The following is a 21,800-nucleotide window of genomic DNA, read 5'->3' as shown; positions in this document are numbered from 1 at the left end:
TAGAGTGGAGTGGAGTGTTGTGGAGGGAGTAGAGTGTTGTAGAGTGGAAGGGCATAGAGAGGAGTAGAGTGGCATAGAGGTGAGTGGTGTAGAGTGGAGTAGAGTGTAAGAGTGGAGTTGAGTGGTGTAGATTGGAGTTGCATAGAGTGTCGTGGAGTAGCATAGAGCACAGTGGAGTAGCGTAAAGGGTGTTGCATATAGTGGATTAGAATATTGTAGGTTAGAGTGGCACAGAGTGGAGTAGACTGTCGTAGAGTGGAGTGGCATAGGTGTTGTAGAGTGGAGTGTTGTAGAGTGGAGTAGAGTGTCGCAGAGTGAAGTGGCATAGAATGTCAGAGTGGAGTGGCATAAAGTGGCGTGGTGGAGTGGAGTAGAACTACCACAGAGCAATCATTTTTTGAAAGAAATGTTGTTGAAATAATTTTGGTGCTCCTTATTGACTGCAGTACTGGGAAGGCCATTTCCTGAAGTTCCCAAAGCAAAAATAATGAAGGGCTGCAGATACCCCTGTAGCTTGGTTGAGCTGGTCCTCGGACCTAATTGCCAGAGAGTGATGATTTCAGAGAGCAGAGGTGATGTGCCAACTGAGTAATGAAAGGGGTGTCCAACATAGGTCAAGGATCGCTAGATAAATTATAGATTTTCAGAATATATACCCAGGGTACTTAATTTACCAAAATGGAACAAATGTACATAGTCAGTGCATAAATCTAAATGTGTCATTGATTTGGACCTTTCTGAACCAGGTTAGGAAACCTTTAGTAATGTACATCTACATGTTTCGTATAACATATTCAATATCAAGACCGTTTATAAATGAGATTTATTGATTTGACAGCCTTTTTTATGCATTCTGTGGGATGTGAAATGTTATTTATTTGCGAGGGGTCCTTTTCTTTTGTTTTTTTCTTCTAGGCCTACATACAAATTACATTTGTTGAGCCTTATTTTGATGAGTACGAAATGAAAGACAGGGTGACATACTTCGAAAAGAATTTCAATCTGAGGCGGTTCATGTACACCACTCCATTTACTCTGGACGGACGACCAAGAGGCGGCCTCTGTGAACAGTACAAGCGGAAAACCATCCTTACCACAATGCATGCATTTCCCTACATCAAAACCAGAATCAACGTCATTCAGAAGGAAGAGGTACAGTGATGTGTCCAAAATACAAATTCATTGTGATGGGAAGCAAGGAATTCTACTATAATTACCCAGCAAGAAGATCTTTCAATGACAGTGGGGATCTGTAGATCAGGAAGAACCCCAAAATGATACAACTGAGACAATTAAAGGGGCATTTTTTGAATGTTGTTACAATATGTCTCAAAAGCCAAGCAGATATCAAGCAAAGGACCATTCTCAAATGCCTGTTGTTGGTGATTGTTAGAGAGGCAGGACTGGGTAGAAAAACCGTGGGCTAGATGTACTATGAATTGTTATGGTCGAAAATGCTCCGATTTGGCATTTGCGACAGTCAAAATGCTTTTCAAACCTAGTAATCCCCAATTTAGCAGCTGGAAACTTTTTTCTGATATCTAAAATGGAATTGCGAATGTATACCGATTTGATATTTGGAACGGGCATGTTGTAGGCCTTATTTACAAATACCAAATCGATATGCTATGTGCCAATGTTTTGCAACGGAAATCCGACCGCAAAATATTGAAAAGTTACTGAGGCCCCAGAGGAGATCGTAACCCATTAACAAAGGGGAAGAAGCGCCTTGGGGACCCCTTTTCTTTTGTAAATTAACAGAAAGGTTTGTTGAAGAGCAGACAGGGAACGGTTCTTAAAAATCTTTATTGGTTAATACTTGTTGTACATCTGGCTCTGTTTTCTTCTCTTCACTGAATAACCCCTTCGGGATTGCAGCAAAAATGCTCATATTCATGATATTTCAAGCACATCCTGGTACTGGTTCTCTGAATCACAAGCCAATAATGACCCGAAGAATTGAAGTCTATGCAGTGATCATCACCAGTTACAAATAAACATTTTAACTTCCCTTTCATTTTGTTTTGTTAGTTCATCTTAACCCCAATTGAAGTTGCCATCGAAGACATGCAGAAGAAAACACTGGAGCTGGCAATTGCCACACACCAGGAGCCTCCAGATGCCAAGATGCTGCAGATGGTTCTGCAAGGGTCTGTCGGAGCGACAGTCAATCAGGTATGCATTTCAGTGTGAACTTGTTAGGCCTTGGTATAGAATCATAGTAAGTTGTGTGCCGCACTGAATTTGAGCGTGGTATTCATGCCCAGGATTCTCCAGTGTCCTGTGCTTGTAAGGGTCCTACTGTCTATTGTCTCTCATTTGTCCTCATCCATTTTTAGGTTTTGCCTGCAAGTGCGCACGTAGTGCGCATGCGCAAAAAAACCTTATGAGTATAATGTGGGAACGATGACCCGCCCCCGGCTCCCATTGGCTAGCTCCATAAATGGAGGCTAGCCATTGGAAGCCGGATCTGTCCGTCAAGGCCGGACCAGATTCTGGGGCGTTCCCGCGATTTCTTCCCTCCGCAACGTCATGCGGTGGTGGGCGGGGTTTATTTTTTTTGTCGGTTTGGTTTGGCCATTCTGAGGCCGGCTGCCGCCGGAGGAAGTCCAGGTGAGTGAATTCCTTGCCGTTTCCTCACCCCTCCCGCTGTCCGTTCCTTTCCCGCCCCCCCTCCCGCTGTCCGTTCCTTTCCCGCCCCCCTCCCGCTGTCCGTTCCTTTCCCACCCCCCTCCGCTGTCCGTGTGCTCGTAGGTGCTTGTTGCCCTATCTGGCCGCCACCTTGCATGCCGTAGCAGGTCCGCTGAACCCGCTGGTCACCGGGGTTCCGGTGGTGGCTGAAAAGTTGCAGCTGCTTGTTTCTTGTTATTATCACCTTACAGGGCATTTAACATCCGGACGCACCGCTGTGGGAATCCGTTGGGGGGGAGGCGCCGCCCCACCCGATGACCATGGGCCGGCCGCATGGGCTTGAGTGTTACTTGCCCAGCATGAGTGAAGTGCCCGGCGGTGGCTCCATGTGGGGGCGGGTTGGCCCAGTTTGCCAAAGTTTATCGGTGAGTGTGATGGTTGCAGCCGTTGGCAGAGTTCTGTAGCATGGGTCAGGGTTAGCTTATTAGGCGTGGGGGGACTGCATTGCATTGGGCATGGGTAAGCTCCCCCCACCCGCCTTTGTGGTGATAAGGCAGGGAGATGGAGAGATTGCGTCGGGGTCTTGGTTTGGTCACGCTGATGCCTGATTGCTGGGCGAGTGGTTGCTGGTCCGAGTTGGCGAGCATAGGCTGCTTGCTCGAAGAGGATGGTTCCGGGATTTGTCAATACTTCTTCCGGGTGGTAATACATCCTTGGTGAAGAATAATCGGGGATAACCAGCATTCACTTTTAATTTGGCATTAGGGTGTGCACTGATTACAACATAGAGTGTTGTTGAGTGCACAAAGACTTGATTGGTGAGAGGCAGGCTTCAAGGGTGCGAATGAAGGTTTAAATATCAGGTGTTGTCGTGTAGACCTGTGTCGCAGGGAGGCTGTACCGACGCCTTAGGGAACAGTGGCCTGCGAATCAATTGTAGGCTGTTCGTATGCAGCAATGTTACTTTGGCAGAATAGGTGGGTCACTGATTCACCGTTGCCTCTGTGGCATGCCAGGTGGTCGTCAGGAGTGCACATACCTTTTCAAGGCTGGTATGTATTCTTTACTACTGCCCCCATCGCCTTATGGTTTCATTTTCCTGTTCTCTTGTTAAAAGCCAGGCACTACTTGCTGTTTGTTGGCAGTAGAGCGAAGACTCGGTAGCTGTCCCTGAATTTGCAAGTATTTATTTTCTGTTTCATTATTTTATCTTTCTTGGATAAAAGCGCCTAACCGACAACAGGCTCCTTCTAGACGCTGGTGAAAATCTGAGATTGCTCCGGATTGGATGTATTCGCACTCTATTTGTGTTACTTGTAGACCGTTAGTCCATGTGTTTTATTTGCTGCTTAATTACAATACTGATGTGTATTCTAATAAATTACCATCAATACCATGTGTGGTAAGACTTATGTGCTACGAATCATCACGGATGTGGCGAGGAGAGGTAGATCATCCGTGATGGCAGAGCAGAAAACCTCGGGATTGTTGAATACCTTTAGTATGCGTCATCATAATGGGACTGTGGACTCATTTATCTCCATAATAAACATGAGAGAGAGAAACGTCAGAATTAATTCAATAAAACACAAAAGAAAGAGTTCGCTACCTACCTCACCAAGGATCATTAAAGGTCTCTAGCTCAAGACCAGGTGGGGGGAGGGGTTAATTATTATTAAACCCTCACTCACCAGCCTAGTTGCCGAATGCTTGTAGGTGTGCTTCAAAGCCTGTTTTTTTTGTTGGTGCATTGTATGTGTAAGTGATTTAAAGCTTACTTTGCAGTGTGACTAGGGAGTGCTAGGGAGTGAAGAGTGACTAGGGAGTGCTAGGGAGGGCAGAGTGACTGCAGAGTGATTAGGGACTGCAGAGTGACTGCAGAGTACTAGGGTGTGCTAGGGAGTGAGGAGTGACTGCAGAGAATTCTAGGGAGTGCAGAGTGACTGCAGAGAATTCTAGGGAGTGCAGAGTGACTGCAGAGTGCTAGGGAGTGCAGAGTGACTGCAAAGTGCTAGGGGGTGCAGAGTGACTAGGGAGTGCAGAGTGATTAGGGAGTGCAGAGTGACTAGGGAGGGCTAGGGAGTGCAGAGTGACTAGGGAGTGCAGAGTGACTAGGGAGTGCAGAGTGCAAGGGAGTGCAAGGGAGTGCAAGGGAGTGCTAGGGAGTGCAGAGTGACTAGGGAGTGCAGAGTGACTAGGGAGCACAGAGTGGTGAGTGCAGAGTGGTGAGTGGTGAGTGCAGAGTGCAGAGTGACTAGGGAGTGCAGAGTGACTAGGGAGTGCTAGGGAGTGCAGAGTGACTAGGGAGTGCTAGGGAGTGCAGAGGGACTAGGGAGTGCTAGGGAGTGTAGAGTGACTAGGGAGTGCTAGGGAGTGCAGAGTGACTAGGGACCAGGGACACACCTGTTTCCAGCCGTGAGGGGAATGGCAGTGAAGTCGGGCAGAGAGGGAGCGCCGTGAGAGTGCAGAGTGACTAGGGAGTGCAGAGTGCAAGGGAGTGCAAGGGAGTGCAAGGGAGTGCTAGGGTGTGCAGAGTGACTAGGGAGTGCAGAGTGACTAGGGAGTGCAGAGTGACTAGGGAGTGCAGAGTGATTAGGGAGTGCAGAGTGACTAGTGAGTGCAGAGTGGTGAGTGCAGAGTGGTGAGTGCAGAGTGACTAGTGAGTGCTAGGAAGTGCAGAGTGACTAGGGAGTGCTAGGGAGTGCAGAGTGACTAGGGAGTGCTAGGGAGTGCAGAGTGACTAGGGAGTGCAGAGTGACTAGGGAGTGCTAGGGAGTGCAGAGTGACTAGGGACCAGCAACACACCTGTTACCAGCCGTGAGGGGAACGGCAGTGAAGTCGGGCAGAGAGGGAGCGCCGTGAGACTCCCTCACAACTACCAGCCCCAGCAGCCTCGGGGCTGCGCGCCCGTGACGTGTGTTGAGAGCGCCCAGAGGCGCTACAAAGCAGACTGTGCCCGTGAGCCCAGGGGGACCAGCAACCCACCTGTTACCAGCCGTGAGGGGAACGGCAGTGAAGTCGGGCAGAGAGGGAGCGCCGTAGACTCCCTCACAACTACCAGCCCCAGCAGCCTCGGGGCGGCGCGCCCATGATGCGTGTTGAGAGCGCCCGGAGGCGCTACAAAGCAGACTGTGCCCGTGAGCCCAGGGGGACCAGCAACACACCTGTTATCAGCCGTGAGGGGAACGGCAGTGAAGTCGGGCAGAGAGGGAGCGCCGTGAGACTCCCTCACAACTACCAGCCCCAGCAGCCTCGGGGCGGCGCGCCCGTGACGCGTGTTCAGAGCGCCCGGAGGCGCTACAAGCAGACTGTGCCCTCTCGCCCCGCGAGTCGCGCGCGGGAGCGCCCGGGTGAAGCCCGGGTCTAGGTCGGGGCCGTCTGTGGCCGTCCGGGGACGACGGAGGACGGGACGGGCCATCCCCCTTGACTGCAACTGTGAGTATATGTAAATTCACATCACAGGATTGACTTTGGTTACCAAGTAGCCAGCGGGGGTTGTGAGGTTGTGCTTTCCTGACCCTTTGTACACCGCCTGCACTACCAACCTGCTACTAACTATGTCTATTCAAACTACCTTAACGGATAACTACCTGCTTAAAGTCGTCAGTAGAATTAACAGCGATAGAAGAAAATCCATAGGACAAGGCAATTTACCTTATTTTCCCCTTGATCTATCATCGGACCCTGCCATTGAGGGCAACACTGTCACTAATGCGACAGTTGAGACCAATGACACCAGCGGTAATGTTGGAACTATTGCCCTAGAGGTTTTAGATGATTCTACCGCAGTGGAAGACCAACTTGAAATCCCAGATGGTACTCCGCAACAATGCACAAGGGCTACACGATCCATGAGAGCATGTAGGAAACCTATTATTAAGCGGGGAAGTCACTCGACCAGGAAGAAAAAGGACTCTATCCCCAAAGATAATGTTTGTAACAAAGGGACTCTTACTAAGGACAACTGTGTTACTATTAATATTGACCAATTCGATGTATTAGTGGGTTGTATTGATGGTAAACTGAAGTCGGTTGTGGAGCCATTACTTGTTAAGATTGATGCACTATCTGCAGAAGTATTGAAATTGGGGTCCCTGTTAGATCAGCATGTAGCCAAGATAGTTAATCCTGAACTACCCAATAGAGTTGCCACATGTAATCAATCTGCTCCTAAGCCAGCTAAGGGGAGGTCCTGCCACACGAACACTGTTACCACCGGCTCCGAAGTGGGAAGACAAACCCTGCAGGCACCATCTGTACTGACCAGTCCAAATTCATTACCAGCTTGCAATAAGGGTCGGCCAGTGCAGGTTCCAGCAGTTCCGGTTGCAGCTGCAGGGTTTTCAGGGACAACTGTTGGTAAAAGCACATTACCAACTTCTAATAGAGTTAGGGCAGCGCAGACACCAGGCGTGCCAGCAGCTGTCGCTGGGTCTGCAGTGGTTTCTGCTAGCATAAATAATCGCTCAGTAGACCTTCCCCCGGAGTGCGTACCATATGTTGTGGTTCTAACTAATGTTCACTCTTTTAGCCAGGCTATACCTCTTCAAGAGTCGCGGGACTCCTTGAAAAACAAAACAGTTTCATGGCTAAATCGACACTGTGGATATCCAGTTAACTATTCAGATCAAATTTTATCTACCAGAAGGGTCAACTGGATCGGCAACACTAGGAAGACCTGCGGGGGTGACTGTGTGATCGTCAACTTCAAACACCCCAACATGTTGCGACGGTCTTACTTAGAGCTGCTGCTTTAACACAGCTTGAGACTGATGTAACCGCACGTCCTTTGGGCTACTTTTATAATCACCTTAATAAGTTACCTCCCGCCAATTGCAGAGATAGGGTCTTCACCCCTAACTTTGTGCCCAATGGTGATAGATTTTTTCTACCTACCCCTAACCATGTATTCAATGGTGGCAGATCTATCCTGCCCATGCCCATATTGAACCCTGTCCCTAATGGTGATTGTAGGAAGGGGGAGGCTCTAGTTGGCGCAGTGCAACACTAGCGACAAACAGGGACTCTCTCTTCCTCGTCAGGGCTGAGGGTTACCTTCCAGACAACCTCTGCTTACCCTCTAGGTAGTGTGGCTTAAGCAGTCGTAGGCTAATCTTTGGGGCACATAGGGTTAAACACTTGCAATAATACACCTTTACAACCAACCCACCACACAACGAGACCAGACTGTATTCTGTAAAAATATATATCTTTATATAGATTTTAAGCAGGCTTGGGAATACAGTCAACGTACTTTATGATAACGGTTGCAAGTTTACTCAGTTCAGGTTACCACAGTTCTTATGCAGTTCTCTTGAGGCCCGTAGGCCGGTGTTAACCAAAGTTCTTGTGGAGCCGGCGGCTTCCAGGGGATCTGTCCCACGTCGCGTTGCCTTCCCGGGGTCGCTGATCGTTGCGGCTCTTCAGCCGAGCAGGTCACTGGTCATCCAGGGCAGCGGTGTTCTGTGGCGGCAGGGTCCTCTCCTCGTCGTCCGCTCCGACCCTGGAGGCGGCGGCTGTGCGGCGGTGGCAAGTGGCAGAACGGTCCCCAAGTGCAGGACGTACCCAGCCAAGTGCCGGTGCAGCTGTGGGCTCACAGCTGGGCTGTCGGGCAGGCTACCGACCTTGCGGATTCTCACAGGGCAACTGTCCGTCTTTGCAGGTGAGTGGCTGCTCGTTATGCAGTCACCTCGAGAGCTCGGACCGGACGGGTCCTCCTTCGCTTTGCTCTCGGGCTCCCGGTGCAGTTGCGGTCACGGTGTTCGGGCCAGTGGCGGCTGGTCCTTACTTTGCTTCCGCTGTTGCTTTGGGCCCCGGTCACGGTGGTCAGGTGGATGTCGTTGCCTTGGAGGAGATTCCTCCGTCGGTGCTGCGGCGATGGTCAGCACCCGCAGTCGCTTTCTTCCAAGGGGGTAGCGTCCACTGGTCCTGGGACGCTGGTCAGGGGGCAAGTTCAGTTGCAAGCCCTTGGAGATCTCTTTGCAGAGTTTGGCACAAAGTAAAGCAAAAGTCTTCTCGTAGTCTTTTCTTCTTCCTCTCCTTCAGCAGCAAGGCACCAGACACAGGCAAGAGTCAGCACCCTTCCTTGTCTCTCACGGTCCTTCTCGTAGGGCAGAGTCCTTCTGTGGCCCAAACCGGATCTAATTTTCAAGGAGCAGGGCTCCTTCTTTTATAGGCCAATTCTTTTGTTCTCGCAGGCCAGGGGGGCCTTTGCATAGCCACTCTCAGTCTTTGAGTACCCCGGTGGGTGTACTCCGGCTTCTGCTTTCAGTGTGAGGGGCAGGCGCATCAGACGCCCCACAGGAGGTGGAGCCAGCATTGTCCGGACAGGGGTGGCCAGAGTACCTTGTTGATGGGGGCTTCGCCCTTCCTGGGCCAGGCGTCGGCAGAGTCATCCGCCGCTCCCCAGGAGGGTGGAGCCAGCATTGTGGTGGTCGAGCACAGCTACAGTTCGAGTCAAGAGGCACTCCTACCTCCCACTAAGGTGTAATCTGCGCATTCACCACCTGTCATCCCTCCAGCCCTGTCACTCACACATCCCAGACAGTCAGATACACATACCAGCAGAGGCGGGCTGAAATGGTTAAGCAAGCAAATGCTAACTTTCTAAAAGTAGCATTTGCAAACCCAGGATACTAAAATAAACTTGACTACAAGAAATATTTTATCATCCTGAGTTCAGGCATACTAAACATGACTCGCTACCATGCTCCTTGAGTCTGCGGGGATTATAGGGTGTAATAACCCTCGCAGCTCAGTCTGGCCTAATGGAGCAGGTAGCCTTCAATAGTGAAATACGGTCTTGGTTGTAAGTCACTACTAGGACATGCCACGCACATCAGGGCTTGTCCTACCTTACACCTACAACGCACCCTGCCCGCAGGCCTACCATAGGGGTGACTAATATGTAGTCAAGGGAAGGGTCGGTGCTGGCAAGTGGGGACACTTGCCCAGCTAGCGTGACAGTATGAGACCGCACGCGGGTTCTGCGGTCGCAGTTCCCAGACACATCTTTACGGCTGCTTCGGTGGGTGGCGCAACCAGTGCTGCAGGCCCACCAGCAGTATTGGCATCTACAAGCCCCGGCACTCTCTCGTGCACTTTACTAGGGACTAACAGTAAATCCAAAGAACCAATCATGGATACCAATCGCATGTACAATTTACAGTAGGGAGCACTTGCACTGCGGCACGGATCAGCCGTGGCGCAGTGCCCTGAGTATCGGAAAACCAGCAAAACATCGGAGGCACATCAGCAAAAAGTGGAAGGGAGACTCACGCCAAGGTGCCAGGTCTAACAGTGATAGTTTTTCCCCACCTACCCCTAATTTCGTACCCAACGGGGATAGTGTTTTCCCACCTATCCATGGGATGGTTTACCAAGTCCCGGTCCAGAACAGGTACCAGTCCCTGAGTTTCTTGGACCAGAACGATTGACATCAGATGGGTTCTGGGACCTGGAGGGACGTTACCTTGAGCACCAAATCAAATAATCAAAGTGAGGAGAGAGTGGCTATTAAGAGCCCATCTACTGCCACCATGGGTAACTTGAGTAGCGGGACTGCAGTTCACTGTGTGAATGAGATTGTTGAAGAACCAGTGAATGTTGCAGGTAGGCATATAGATGGGCCTGTGGCTGACCGAAGTGTCAGGGGTAATAGTACTAACAATGTCCATGGTATTGCTAACAATCATCATACTTTGGGGATTTCTATTGCCAGCTGGAATATTGCCGGATGGGCATCTAAAGTACATAAAATGGAGTGGGAGGGCATTGTTAGGTCTTATGACATCTTATTCTTACAAGAGACGTGGTGTGTTGACAAACCTAGCCTTGAAGGGTATACATGCTATAGCCTAGAAGCCTCTGAAACTAGGCATGGCAGGGCAAAGGGAGGACTACTTTTTCTTATTTCAGTAGACTTAAAGTTGACTATCGTTAAACATTTGTTAGTTGAACCACACTCACAAATTCTTTGGGTACGTATACTGGATGGCACTGATGTGCTTTTAATAAATTTTTACAACAATATTTTTAATCATTCCCGGCACAAAGTGATAGATGAGTTATCCTGTGCCCTCATGAAGCTGGTAAGCGAAGCAAAATGCACTTTTACTTACATTTGGCTGGGGGATTTTAATTTAACAGTTTGCAGTTTATCCTCTTCCAGGGTTTGTGGGACCCTAACTAATAGCGGGGAGAGTATGTCGCATTTCCCTCATAATGCCTACGGAGAGTCAATCAATAGCGTCATGGCTTCGTATGATCTAGAGCTATTGAGTACTGTACAGGAGGGTAGTGAGTGTTCCATCCCTACCTTTACTGGACGGAATTTGGGCTCCACTATCGACCACATCATGGTTTCATCTAGTTTGGTACCTCACTGCTTAATTAAAGTAAGGGATACATTCTCTTTGAGTGACCACAATTGTGTTACCATGCATATTACTACGTGGAAGTGTAGAACTGAACTGCCCACTAGAGTGCTGGCCAATATAGAGCCACATAGGACCAACGGGACTAGGCTGAGATAGAAAGGGGAAAACTCAGCTACAGTGGAACCCATAATCATAAATAAATGCCTGACGGACATTGACATTATTTTGTCTCCAGGCTGCCCGTCTGTTCATGTTATGACCCATTTTCTTAACATTAATAATGTCATTAACGACATCTTCACGGGGAATAAATCGGGTAGAGGAGGGAAAGGGATTGGATGGTTTGACCATGCCTGTACATCCCTTCTCTCGCAACTTAAACATGCTCTAGCCCACACCCCTAGGGATAAGGATAGAGTCAGACTTCTGAGAATTGATTATAAAAAGGCGCTATCCAAAAGAAAGAAGGAGTTACGGCAGGAAGCCTGGGATCACCTTAGCCAGGCAGCAGAAACTGCCGATAGTCGCCTGTTTTGGTCCACTGTTAACTCCCCTTTCCTACAAGACGACAAAATCCCCCATCTTTCCTCTAATGTGGGCAGTGAGGACTGGGTGAACCAGTTTCAGTTCAAAAACTTTATTTCGATTTCATGTAGAAACCATAAAAGTATACATAGACAATTTTAAAAAGACATTAGAATTAATCAACCATAAAATCACAATACATGTTTACATAATTATTTTTTTTTAAAAAACAAATTCCATCAATATCTATTTCTAATTACCAAAGCTGATCTAATAAAGTTTAAAACGGCATTACAAATACGTGCAGTTGACAAGGATAACAAGTGATCATACGCTTCTTTATAATAACGCGTTTCAAAAGATTCTAATAATGGTTTAAGGGAAGTGTATCTTGGCACTTTATACAGAGTGCAAAAAAGCAGAAGGTGGAGAGTATTTTGTGAAACCCTATTGTTACAGGGGCAATAGGGTAACTTCTCCCACCAACCCCCCTGCTTTGGGAAAGCAAACAAAAAATGTAAGGTGCCAAGGCGAAATCTTGTGACTGGGTGAACCATTTCTCCGCGATCTTTCAAGATAACACTCTGACGTCCAATGAGCATATGCTATGGCCCGTGGTGCCTCTAGATATCTCCCTGGGGGAGGTGGAGATTAGTATTAAAACTAGTAAGGGGGGGAAGGCTCAGGGGCCAGATGGAGTCCCGATAGATGTATACAGGGCTCAACCACAGCTTTGGGGACCAATACTTACCTTTGCACTCAATGCTGCGGTAACTACCATGATTCCACCAACCTGGGGTGACTCCATTATTGTCCCTATTTATAAAAAGGGGGACAAAGCACTAGCCTGTAACTACTGGCCGATTAGCCTGCTCGATTCATCAGTAAAAATCATGAGCAGAGTACTGCTTTCCAGACTAGAAGAGTGAGCGGATGAGAACGGGATCCTTGCCAATTCCCAATATGGATTCAGGAAGGGAAGAGGGACCCTAGATTAGTGCCTGAATCTAGAACTATTGATTGGCAAGTACACTAGAGCTAAGCCCGGTAATATTTATCGTTGCTTTGCTGACCTAAGCAGTGCTTTTGATTTAGTAAATCATTTACTTCTGTGGTCAGTTTTGCTAGATATGGGTGCCCCTAAAGAAATTATTTTTTTCCTTGCCAGACTATATAGTAAGTTACAAACATGTGTCCGGTATGGTTTTAGTGGGGAGTGCACTAGTAATTTTAATGTGAAACGGGGAATTAGGCAAGGGTGCATCCTTGCGCCCCTGTTGTTTACCCTTTTTGGTAATGGGGTTGAAGCCGCCCTGAATACTGTCAAGGCTGATGCTCCACAGGTTGCCGGGGACAGTGTCCCAGTTCTGCTGTATGCAGACGACGCGGTGCTCCTGTCACGGACACCTGTTGGTCTGCAGCGTCTGATGGACAAGTTCACCGAACTTATTGGGAGCAGGAGACTGCTGATCAATAAGAATAAAACCCATACAATGACCTGTGGAACAAATGCGGGTAAAAGCCATTCCTTTTTAGGTTTCGCTGGGGGGCGGAGCCGTTAGGCTCCTCCTCCAGCGAAATCTGTAGTTTCTAGTATGGGTGACTTGAACACGCCTCTCTGCTTCATTGGCTAGCTCCATAAATGGAGGCTAGCCATTGGAACAGAGAGGCGTCCGTCAATGCCGGACCAGACACGGGGGCGTTCCCGAGATTCTTTGGCTTTTGCCGACGTCACGCGACGCCGGGAACGCCCCCGTGTCTGGTCCGGCATTGCCGGCACCCGCCTTCCGTCGTCAGCGTCTCTCCTCCCCCTTTCCCGCCCCCTCCCGCTTGTTATATTTTTATTTACGGGTGCCACCCCGTTTTTATTTAATTATTGGAGGCCGGTGCCCACCCGGCATTGCTCCGTGTTGATTTCACCGCCGCTGGCCCGGAGATCGAGCAAGAGGAGCTGCGCCCGCCTCCCTGCCAAGGGCCGCGCTGCCATTGGCGGCCCTCAGCGCAGGAAGCCAGGCACGCAGTGGTGCGACGTGGGCGGGGCCTCGAGGCGGCCATTTCCGCTTCCCCCTGCCCGGGGGAAGCCTGCTGGTGGTTCGTTGCCGGTCTCCCGTGTGGAGAGGGAGACCGGAAAAGTATAAACCCCTCCCTTAATCCCCTGCCCCGCAGTTACACCCCAGACCCGAAGGACTTCCTTTGATGCCGCTTCTGCTGTTCGAGGGAATTTTGCATATTGTAGCTTCCTGGCGTAAACAGTTTGCCTGAAAGATATACCAAACCACATGCACGACTATCGCAATCACTGATCACGTGTGAGGTTAAGGGTGTGTGAATGACCCAAGATCACACACTAGCATGAAGGTAAGTTGACATCTCTGCTCAATTCTATGGATTTCTAAAGCACCCCTTTTCTAAGTCTTCTACTGGGTTAGTGTGGTGGGCTATTCAGAGAGAGGGGCAGGTGTTTAGACATCCTTTCGTGTGCATTGTTACAAAAGGGGGGATGTAATTGCTAAATTGCCCCAGGGAGGATGTCGCTGCTCGAAATGCAGATCTCCACAACAGACCAGATCAAATAACAGAGATATTCATCATAAATCTTAATTAAACAAAAACATAACATATACGTCTTTTGCGTATATGTCCTCCCTGATCAAAAAGTGATGGCTTTAATGTGAAACTCACTAAGAATATGTTTTTTTGGGGGGCAAACAGCACTCGTTATAACCTTATTGTTAAGATGAGACACCCTGTCAGTCCCACGGTGTTCGTTCCGAGGCTGGAACCATCGGATAACTACTCTATCTCTACAGTGTACGCATTATCCACAGTGCTAGCCACCCGTCCAAGACAAACCGGAAGAAAAAAATGGATGGGCGTTAAATAATCAGTGCCAATGTAGACTGAGCTTAATGACCCGCAGTAACTCGTGACAAACGTCTTGTGCAAATATTTGACTGCTAAATAAATCGGAGGAAAATGACTGCTAGCTGGGCTCTAGGCGGGTTGGGTCTTCCTGTGTCTGGACGCCTTAGGGCTACCTCGTCTCATGCAGCCTAGCATTCGTGTCACGAAGGTGGCTATAAGTCAGCATCTTTGCGACAAGCAGCTGTATGTGCTGCCTTCACCACATGGAAGTAAATGTTGCCAAAGCCAATAGGCCTCTTATTGTCTCAATCCGTTTCTCGCTTTGAGACTAGTCTTTACAGATGCACACTCAAGCTGTAAACACAACACTGTATTCCTTGGTTAGTGTGAGTAGTAGGGGTGGTGTAGATCGTAGTAGGGTCTCCAGGGTTTAGGAAGTCTTGATCGTGCAGGTGATTGAACTGGCTTCTATATCTAACAGGTTAATTAATATGAGAAGATTTCAATGTCTGGTTCTCTGTCCTTTTCCTTGTGCAGAGATCAACAGAAATGTGTGAGGGTCTCAATTTACAGAAACTGGAATGGGAACCGACACAAGTCATGTTATTTGTTGAAGTGGTTCTTATCTTTTAGAATTATTGTGACCCCCCCCGCTTCAGTTATGGGGTTTCTTATATTGACTTTGTCTACCAAAGCATCAAAATCTCAACCATTTTATATAACATTCCCTGATGGGGAAAGTCTCACCCAGATGATGCAATCTCCTGCTATTTGTGAAAAATGGAGTCTGGTGTCACTAGAATAGTCGACCCCAAGGTTAAACTAGGATTTGTTATCGTCCCCACTCGACACTTGTCCTACACATTAAGAAAAATCCAGGTATCATTGGTATGTCCCCTCCCCCAACCTTCTGACCAAATTAATTAACTGTTCACGGTCAACTGCAGCCGTGCCTGTAACTACGGTCGTGCCACTGGACCTGGCTGATGAGCCCTAATAAAGGTAAAATCGGTCCTAGGTTGCTTGTGTTCTTGTTCAGGGAGGACCTGGCCTGGCAGTTTGAGCTGGACTGTCTCCACTGAAGTAGGGTCAAAACTCATTTGCATATGGCTGTGTCCAAACTGGGGTGGCATGGTGGCCAAAACATGTTCGATTGGGATGTGGCCCGATTGATCACCAGTGGCTGCGATTAATTCAACCATTCTATCCATCCCTTTGTTTTTTGATGAAGAACTTGAAGGGGCCACCTAGTGAATGATGTTAAAGTAGGGCTCAAGACAGTAGTCCTCATCATGCAAAGGAACATTCTGGAATGGTGATGGTTAGAGTTACAGCCCTGTGTAAAGATATTTTGTTTTTTCTTCTTTCTGCTGCACTGACTGACCCCTTTTAATATGGAAGTGGTTACAATATTTTTACAAAGGCACACCTATAACGCCCAGAGTTAGGAACCGAACACTCCTTATCAAATGTATAGATAATTGGGTAAGTGATGGAAGCTGAGCTGCCTCAACAGTTACAAAACCAACGTGAAAGACATTAATGTCTAGATACTGACTGATTAGCTCTCTGCCTTGCACACAGGTGACAGTAGAAAGTAACCCAGGTTATCAGTCGGCGTCAAGACCGTAAACCATGACTTCCTCCTGGATGTGTTTGCAGTTGTGGACCCCCGGGGTCCTGCCCACGTGAAGAAAAGGACCCCCAAAATTTCTAGGAGAGAGCAGGTCCTGGGCAGGGGGTTCTGGGTGCTGTGGGCGTTGGTGCTTCTGCTGCCTCGACAAGCAGGTGTCCAAGCTGGCAACGAGACTTTCTACTTTGACCGGTGCAAAAAGACGGCCTCCTGCGAAGCCTTGAAGTACAACGCCTGCCTTTGGTCCCACCTGCCATACGGCCTCACCTCCACCGCCCTGGCCCAGAACTCGAGCACCCAGGAGGATGCGCACGACAAGCTACTTCTCTGGTCAGGTGAGCCTCCCACATCAGTGCATGCATGGCATGAGTTGTCAATAAGGCCACAGCTGCTGAGTGACCTCATACCACGTGTGTCCTTTTAGCCAAACCCAAGAAAAGCTTGCATGCTGGGACTTGTAGGCCCTTACTGTGTGCATCTTGAAGGCTGCAGGCCCGAATCGCTCTGCTGGCCCACCTAGTCTCCTATGTTTCAGAAATCGAGAATGATTGCCAATGAGAGTTATACCAGCAGCTTTTTGTTGGATGCACTTTGAGGAGCGAGCAGTGTCACTACATGTACTCATTATTAGAAGTATGTCGCCTAAAAGGCAACAGAACCAATGTTGTGCGAAACAATATTTGTATCTGTGGGTGCATTGTGCTACAAAACAGTAGTGATTAGTGCCCCTTCACGTGGCTCTCAGATATACCCAAATTTAGCCCAATTCGTCCACTGCATAGCCAGATCCACAGGCCCTCATTTTAACCTCACTCACAGGGCTTCCTTCGTGTTGCTTGTTATATTTGAAGTTGATTTTGAGCCGATGTACATCTAGCTCTTTTGTTTCACCTTCACACAGTCACTGGCCGCTTTGTAGAAGGCCGAGATAACATTTTTGTTCTGCTGGCATAATCTCACATACTTTTGATAAACTCATGTTGCACCTGTTATGAAATTTCCGAAGTTATGCAATTACACCACATTGCTCAATATGCCCCTTGATTTTACCTAAAATTTGTAGTAAGGGCCCTAGATGAATATTTATCCCTTGGTATAATGTATACTTTAAGTTTCTTTCCCCAAACATAGGCCTTTATAGTAGAAGACATGATTTATGTGCCTTATTTATAGGTTTTGGTGCACTGATGTTATTGCGTTTATGTATAATGTTTAGAGTTCAGAAATCGAACTAGTGTTTTAATAATGCCAATATAGATTTTTTTTTTAGTAAGTGTGCAGCATGATTCGGTTTTAGTTTTCCTATTATTATTTGCATGCAACAAATTATTTAGGAGTTTGTTGAGCATAATTGTGTTTTGGCCCTGCACGACGTTCACTCTTGCCTTTTTTTAAGCTTTCTGAAGCTATTGGCATTGTAAATGATAATGCCATTTATTTATTTATTTATTTTCAAAACAAACACATAAATAAAAATGTTGTCATTTACAATGCCAATAGCTCAAACTTTTCAAAAGGCGAAACCATTGCATTGTAAATGCTTGTTTATAGATGGGGATAAAGTACAGCATGTGAATAGTTTCTGCTACCTGGGGGTAACTTTCACCAGTGATGGCAGCTGGGGGCAAGAACTAACGAATGTTCGAACTAAAATGAGCAAAAGTTCTTATGGCATTTTTAAATTTGCGTCTAAGCTGGGGGATAGGCGAATCAAGGATATGATGGAAATCTACAAGGCACGTAGTGTATCCATTGCCCTTTATGGGGCGGGGCTCTGGGGTTACTGCAATATTGAACGTTTGCAGATAGAAGAAAATAACTTCCTTAAGAAATTATTGTGCCTCCCTAAATCTGCCCCAACAGAGTTGATTCACAAAGAGGTTGGGGTCTCCTACCTGAGCGAACTTGCTTTACTTGCTTTACTTAGGCCTCTATTGCTTTACCGAGCCATTTGGCTCAAGGAAGAGACTGAGTTTAATCAACTTGTAATTAGGGACTGCCTTGGATTAGACAATTGTTTGCAGATACCATGGCTTAAATATGTTATAGATTGTTACAAAAGTATCTTTGGTATTAATTTGTTGCTAGATCACTGTCCCCCCAGAGGTCTCGCCAAACAGGACATGAAAAACTCTTTTAAGTCTTACAGAGCCCATAAACGCTCAGCTGTGAGTAATTCTCTCGTTACTGTTAATGCTTATAATAAATATATTGTTACTGAGGGATTCCAGAATTACCTGAGCGTGGTAACTAGGCCTGCGCATAGATTTGTACTGACTAGAGTAAGAGTTGGAACTGCTCATGTACTGGTGGCCTTCCCACATCCAAATAAGCATCCGGTTGGCCCCTGCCCCTGCGATGGGCATTCGAAACAAAGCACAATGCACTTTATGCTCATTTGCACCCTGTTCAAGAATGTTAGGATATCCTTTTTAAAACCAATATTTCTCAAGTATGATGTTTTTAGTGTGGAGGATGCAATGTGTTTGTTGTACAATTTGGACTGCCCCAACATATGTTTTTATACTGCCAGTTTTATTTGTAAATCCATGACTTTTAGGAAAAGTATGATCTTTTAATCATTGCTTGTATGTTTATTCTGTTGCATGTTTGTTGTGCTTTTATGGTCATTATTCTTTATGAACCGAATAAAGCTTCATGAACTGAACTGAACTGACTAGGGAGTGCTAGGGAGTGCAGAGTGACTAGGCAGTGCTAGGGAGTGCAGAGTGACTAGGGAGTGCTAGGGAGTGCAGAGTGCCAGGGAGTGCAGAGTGTCACGGAGTGCAGAGTGCCAGGGAGTGCAGAGTGCCAGGCAGTGCAGAGTGCCAGGGAGTGCAGAGTATTAGGGAGTGCAAGGGAGTGCAGAGTACTAGGGAGTGCAAGGGAGTGCAGAGTACTAGGGAGTGCAAGGGAGTGCAGAGTACTAGGGAGTGCTAGGGAGTGCAAGGGAGTGCAGAGTGACTAGGGGGTGCAAGGGAGTGCAGAGTGACTAGGGAGTGCAGAGTGACTAGGGAGTGCAGAGTGACTAGGGAGTGCAAGGGAGTGCAGAGTGACGAGTGACTAGGGAGTGCAGAGTGACTGCAGAGATTAAGCTAATGGCAATGTAAATGACAATGCCATTTATTTATCTGTTTTCAAAACCAACACATAAATACAAATGTTGTCATTTACAATGCCAATAGCTCTAACTTTTCCAAAGGCGAAACCATTCCATTGTAAATTCTTGTTCTTTCAGTCTGTTGCATAAATTACATTTCACATTTTTTTGTCTTCCCTGCATGCACATAGTAAGCTAGTCTGGATTTAAACCAGTGGCTGACATTTTCTGTAACAGTTGGGAATACTTATGCTGCACAGAGGTCCCAACGCGGGTGAAGAGAAGATTAGTGCCTCCTGTTCACTTGGTAGAGGGCGGAGATTTCTCCAAATGGGTGCTCCTTTTCTAGCTCTGTTTCGTTCCTGATCTCCATAATACTTTGCATCAATCAATTAGTTTACCAACATTTCTTCCTTGCCAGTGCACTCCACTCATTTATTCAGTCTCTTCATTACATTCTTGCAGTTTTCTCTTTTTCCCCCACCTGTTGCTCAATATCTCCTTGTTTCTTTGCATATGTAGTCCTTCCACCAGAGATGCTGTCCTTTGAGTTAATTTTTATTTGTCACCGGGTACAAGCAAGACCTATCTCTTTGAGGCTGATTACAATGCTGGACCGACGCGCGTCCTAACGGCATCGTAGCTGAAACTGGACCACCTGACACAGAGTCTGAGGTCTGCCTTCCCAGATTATAATCTGACTGCTGTATTGGCGGTCAGATCCTGTAGTTTTTCCATTGCGGCTTGAGCCATCGCTCGCAGCACACGCCTCAATGGAAAAAAGACAGAGTTGAAACATCCCTGCACTGTGTGGCAGGCACCATGTGTGCTTGCCACACGGTGCTGGAAAGTTTTGGGGGGCCACCACACGTGCCTGGGGAGATGGGGGCCTGCTAGGGGCCCCCAAAGTCACTTTACACCTGCCTTTTGATGGCAGGCGGACCGCCATGAAAGGGCAGGTGGAAAGCAAAATTGTAATGCCAACGGCGGAGCCGACGCTGGCTAACCAGCCATTTGAGAATTACATTTCCTCCCGCCGCCCGACGGGCTATGTGTGTTCATTGAAAGTGGAGCAGAATTCCCCAGCGGGATTCCCAATATCTGGCAGTATCATAATATGGCGGTCGAACGGAAACCTCTGATGTCGGGCAGAAAGCCTCTGATGAGCTGTCAGATTCTTTCTGCCCGACATCATAATGATGCTTTTTATGATTTAAATGAAGACACAGAGATGGTGCCAGCTGCATTACCTTTTTATGCAAAAAATAATAATGTGTTCATCGCATGATAGGATGTTCCCAGGGGAAGATGGGAAGCTAAGGTCTCAATCTTGTTAGAGTTTTTGTATAGAGATTATTTTGAAGATTAATATATTAATAAAGGGGAATGAATACATGTTATAGTTGAACTCGAAATATATTTACATGCTTACAATTATCTACTGCTATATCCGTGCTTCAAGCAGGGCTGTCAAAGCCAATATAAAATTACATCTGCTGTCCCATAAAGAGGGTGGAAGCTAAAACCCTAAATAAGGACCAAGAAGCATTAGCCACTGCACATCGCTTCCTGTTTGCAGGGGCACTCTGGAGTGAACCTTGGCAATGACTAGTTCAGAGTAAGCTAGCATAGGGTTTCCATGGAGTGAGACACGCTTCATTGTTTTTTTAAGGCTCCCATCCTTTTGGTTCTACAGATTCCCACTTGTGTAACATCAAAGTTCATTCATTAATTCAGTGATCTACATGCTCATAAACTTCTCAGAAGTAGATGCTTAGAGCATTCAATACACCACTGAACGTGACACAATCTTTCAACTTGATAGGCTGGTTTTCTTTAAATGTTGTCTTCTCCACGTGTGATTTCGATACGGGATACCTCTTACTGAAACTGGGAAAACATTTCTGTTGTATTAAAAAATGCTGGAATAGGTGGTCATTTTTCAGCATAAACACCTGAGCATTGATGTATCATGGGCAGCCAAAGTCTTCCAGCGTCCTTTTGAGGTGTAGTTTGCTCCATTGTGAATGCTTTCAATTGTACCAATGACATATAAATGCTTGAAACCACACGAGAAGAAGACAAGAGAGTAATTTGCACTTTGTGTGCATGGGACTTTAAGAGTCAAGTCTCACGCTGAATGTGGAGAAACGTGAATTTCACACCACAAGCCTAAACGTTCATCAACATAAATGCTAAGGCAGGCTGTCAGGCTGAAGCTGATATGGTGGCAGCAGTGAATAATTTGAGCCAACACTTGCAGGTGGGGCTCACCTGCACTAATATTTAGGGACTGGCACTCGTTTTTTTCTCCACAGACTTTGACCAGAGCAAGAGAGAGAAAAACACAAAAGAGGGAAAGAAGGAAGAAGTGAAAGATGGAAAAACAGCGACAAAGAGAACAAGCATTGGAAATGCAATAGGTCTCGCATTAGGAAAGTTTGAGCTATTGGTCTTATAAATGACATTTTTTTTATTAATGTGTTGTTTTTTAAAATAGGTAAATTAATAGCGTTGTCATTTACAATGCCAATAGTTATAACTTTCGCAAATGTGACACCTATAGCATTTGTAATGCAACATGTTTTGTATTTACATGACTTAGATGTATTGATATTACAAATAACCATGGCTTTTAACTTTTTTAAATAATTAATACTTAAATAAA

General features: G+C 47.1%; 1 protein-coding gene across 3 annotated transcripts in view; it reads left to right on the top strand.

The window, feature by feature from the left end:
- Positions 1-21,800, top strand: part of DOCK8 (dedicator of cytokinesis 8) — a 719,019-nt gene that overhangs the window by 676,239 nt on the left and 20,980 nt on the right. For all 3 annotated transcript variants that reach the window (XM_086961229.1, XM_086961230.1, XM_086961231.1), the window contains 2 exons: positions 916-1,152; positions 2,032-2,175. In XM_086961229.1, the coding sequence (XP_086817355.1) occupies positions 916-1,152; positions 2,032-2,175 (381 nt within the window). The remainder of the gene's footprint in view (positions 1-915; positions 1,153-2,031; positions 2,176-21,800) is intronic.

Source organism: Lissotriton vulgaris, chromosome 3_1, assembly GCF_964263255.1.
Source record: "Lissotriton vulgaris chromosome 3_1, aLisVul1.2, whole genome shotgun sequence".
NCBI classification, from domain to species: Eukaryota; Metazoa; Chordata; class Amphibia; order Caudata; family Salamandridae; genus Lissotriton; species Lissotriton vulgaris.
The sequence above is the reverse complement of the archived record's forward strand: the minus strand, read 5'-3'. Positions and strand labels throughout refer to the sequence as shown.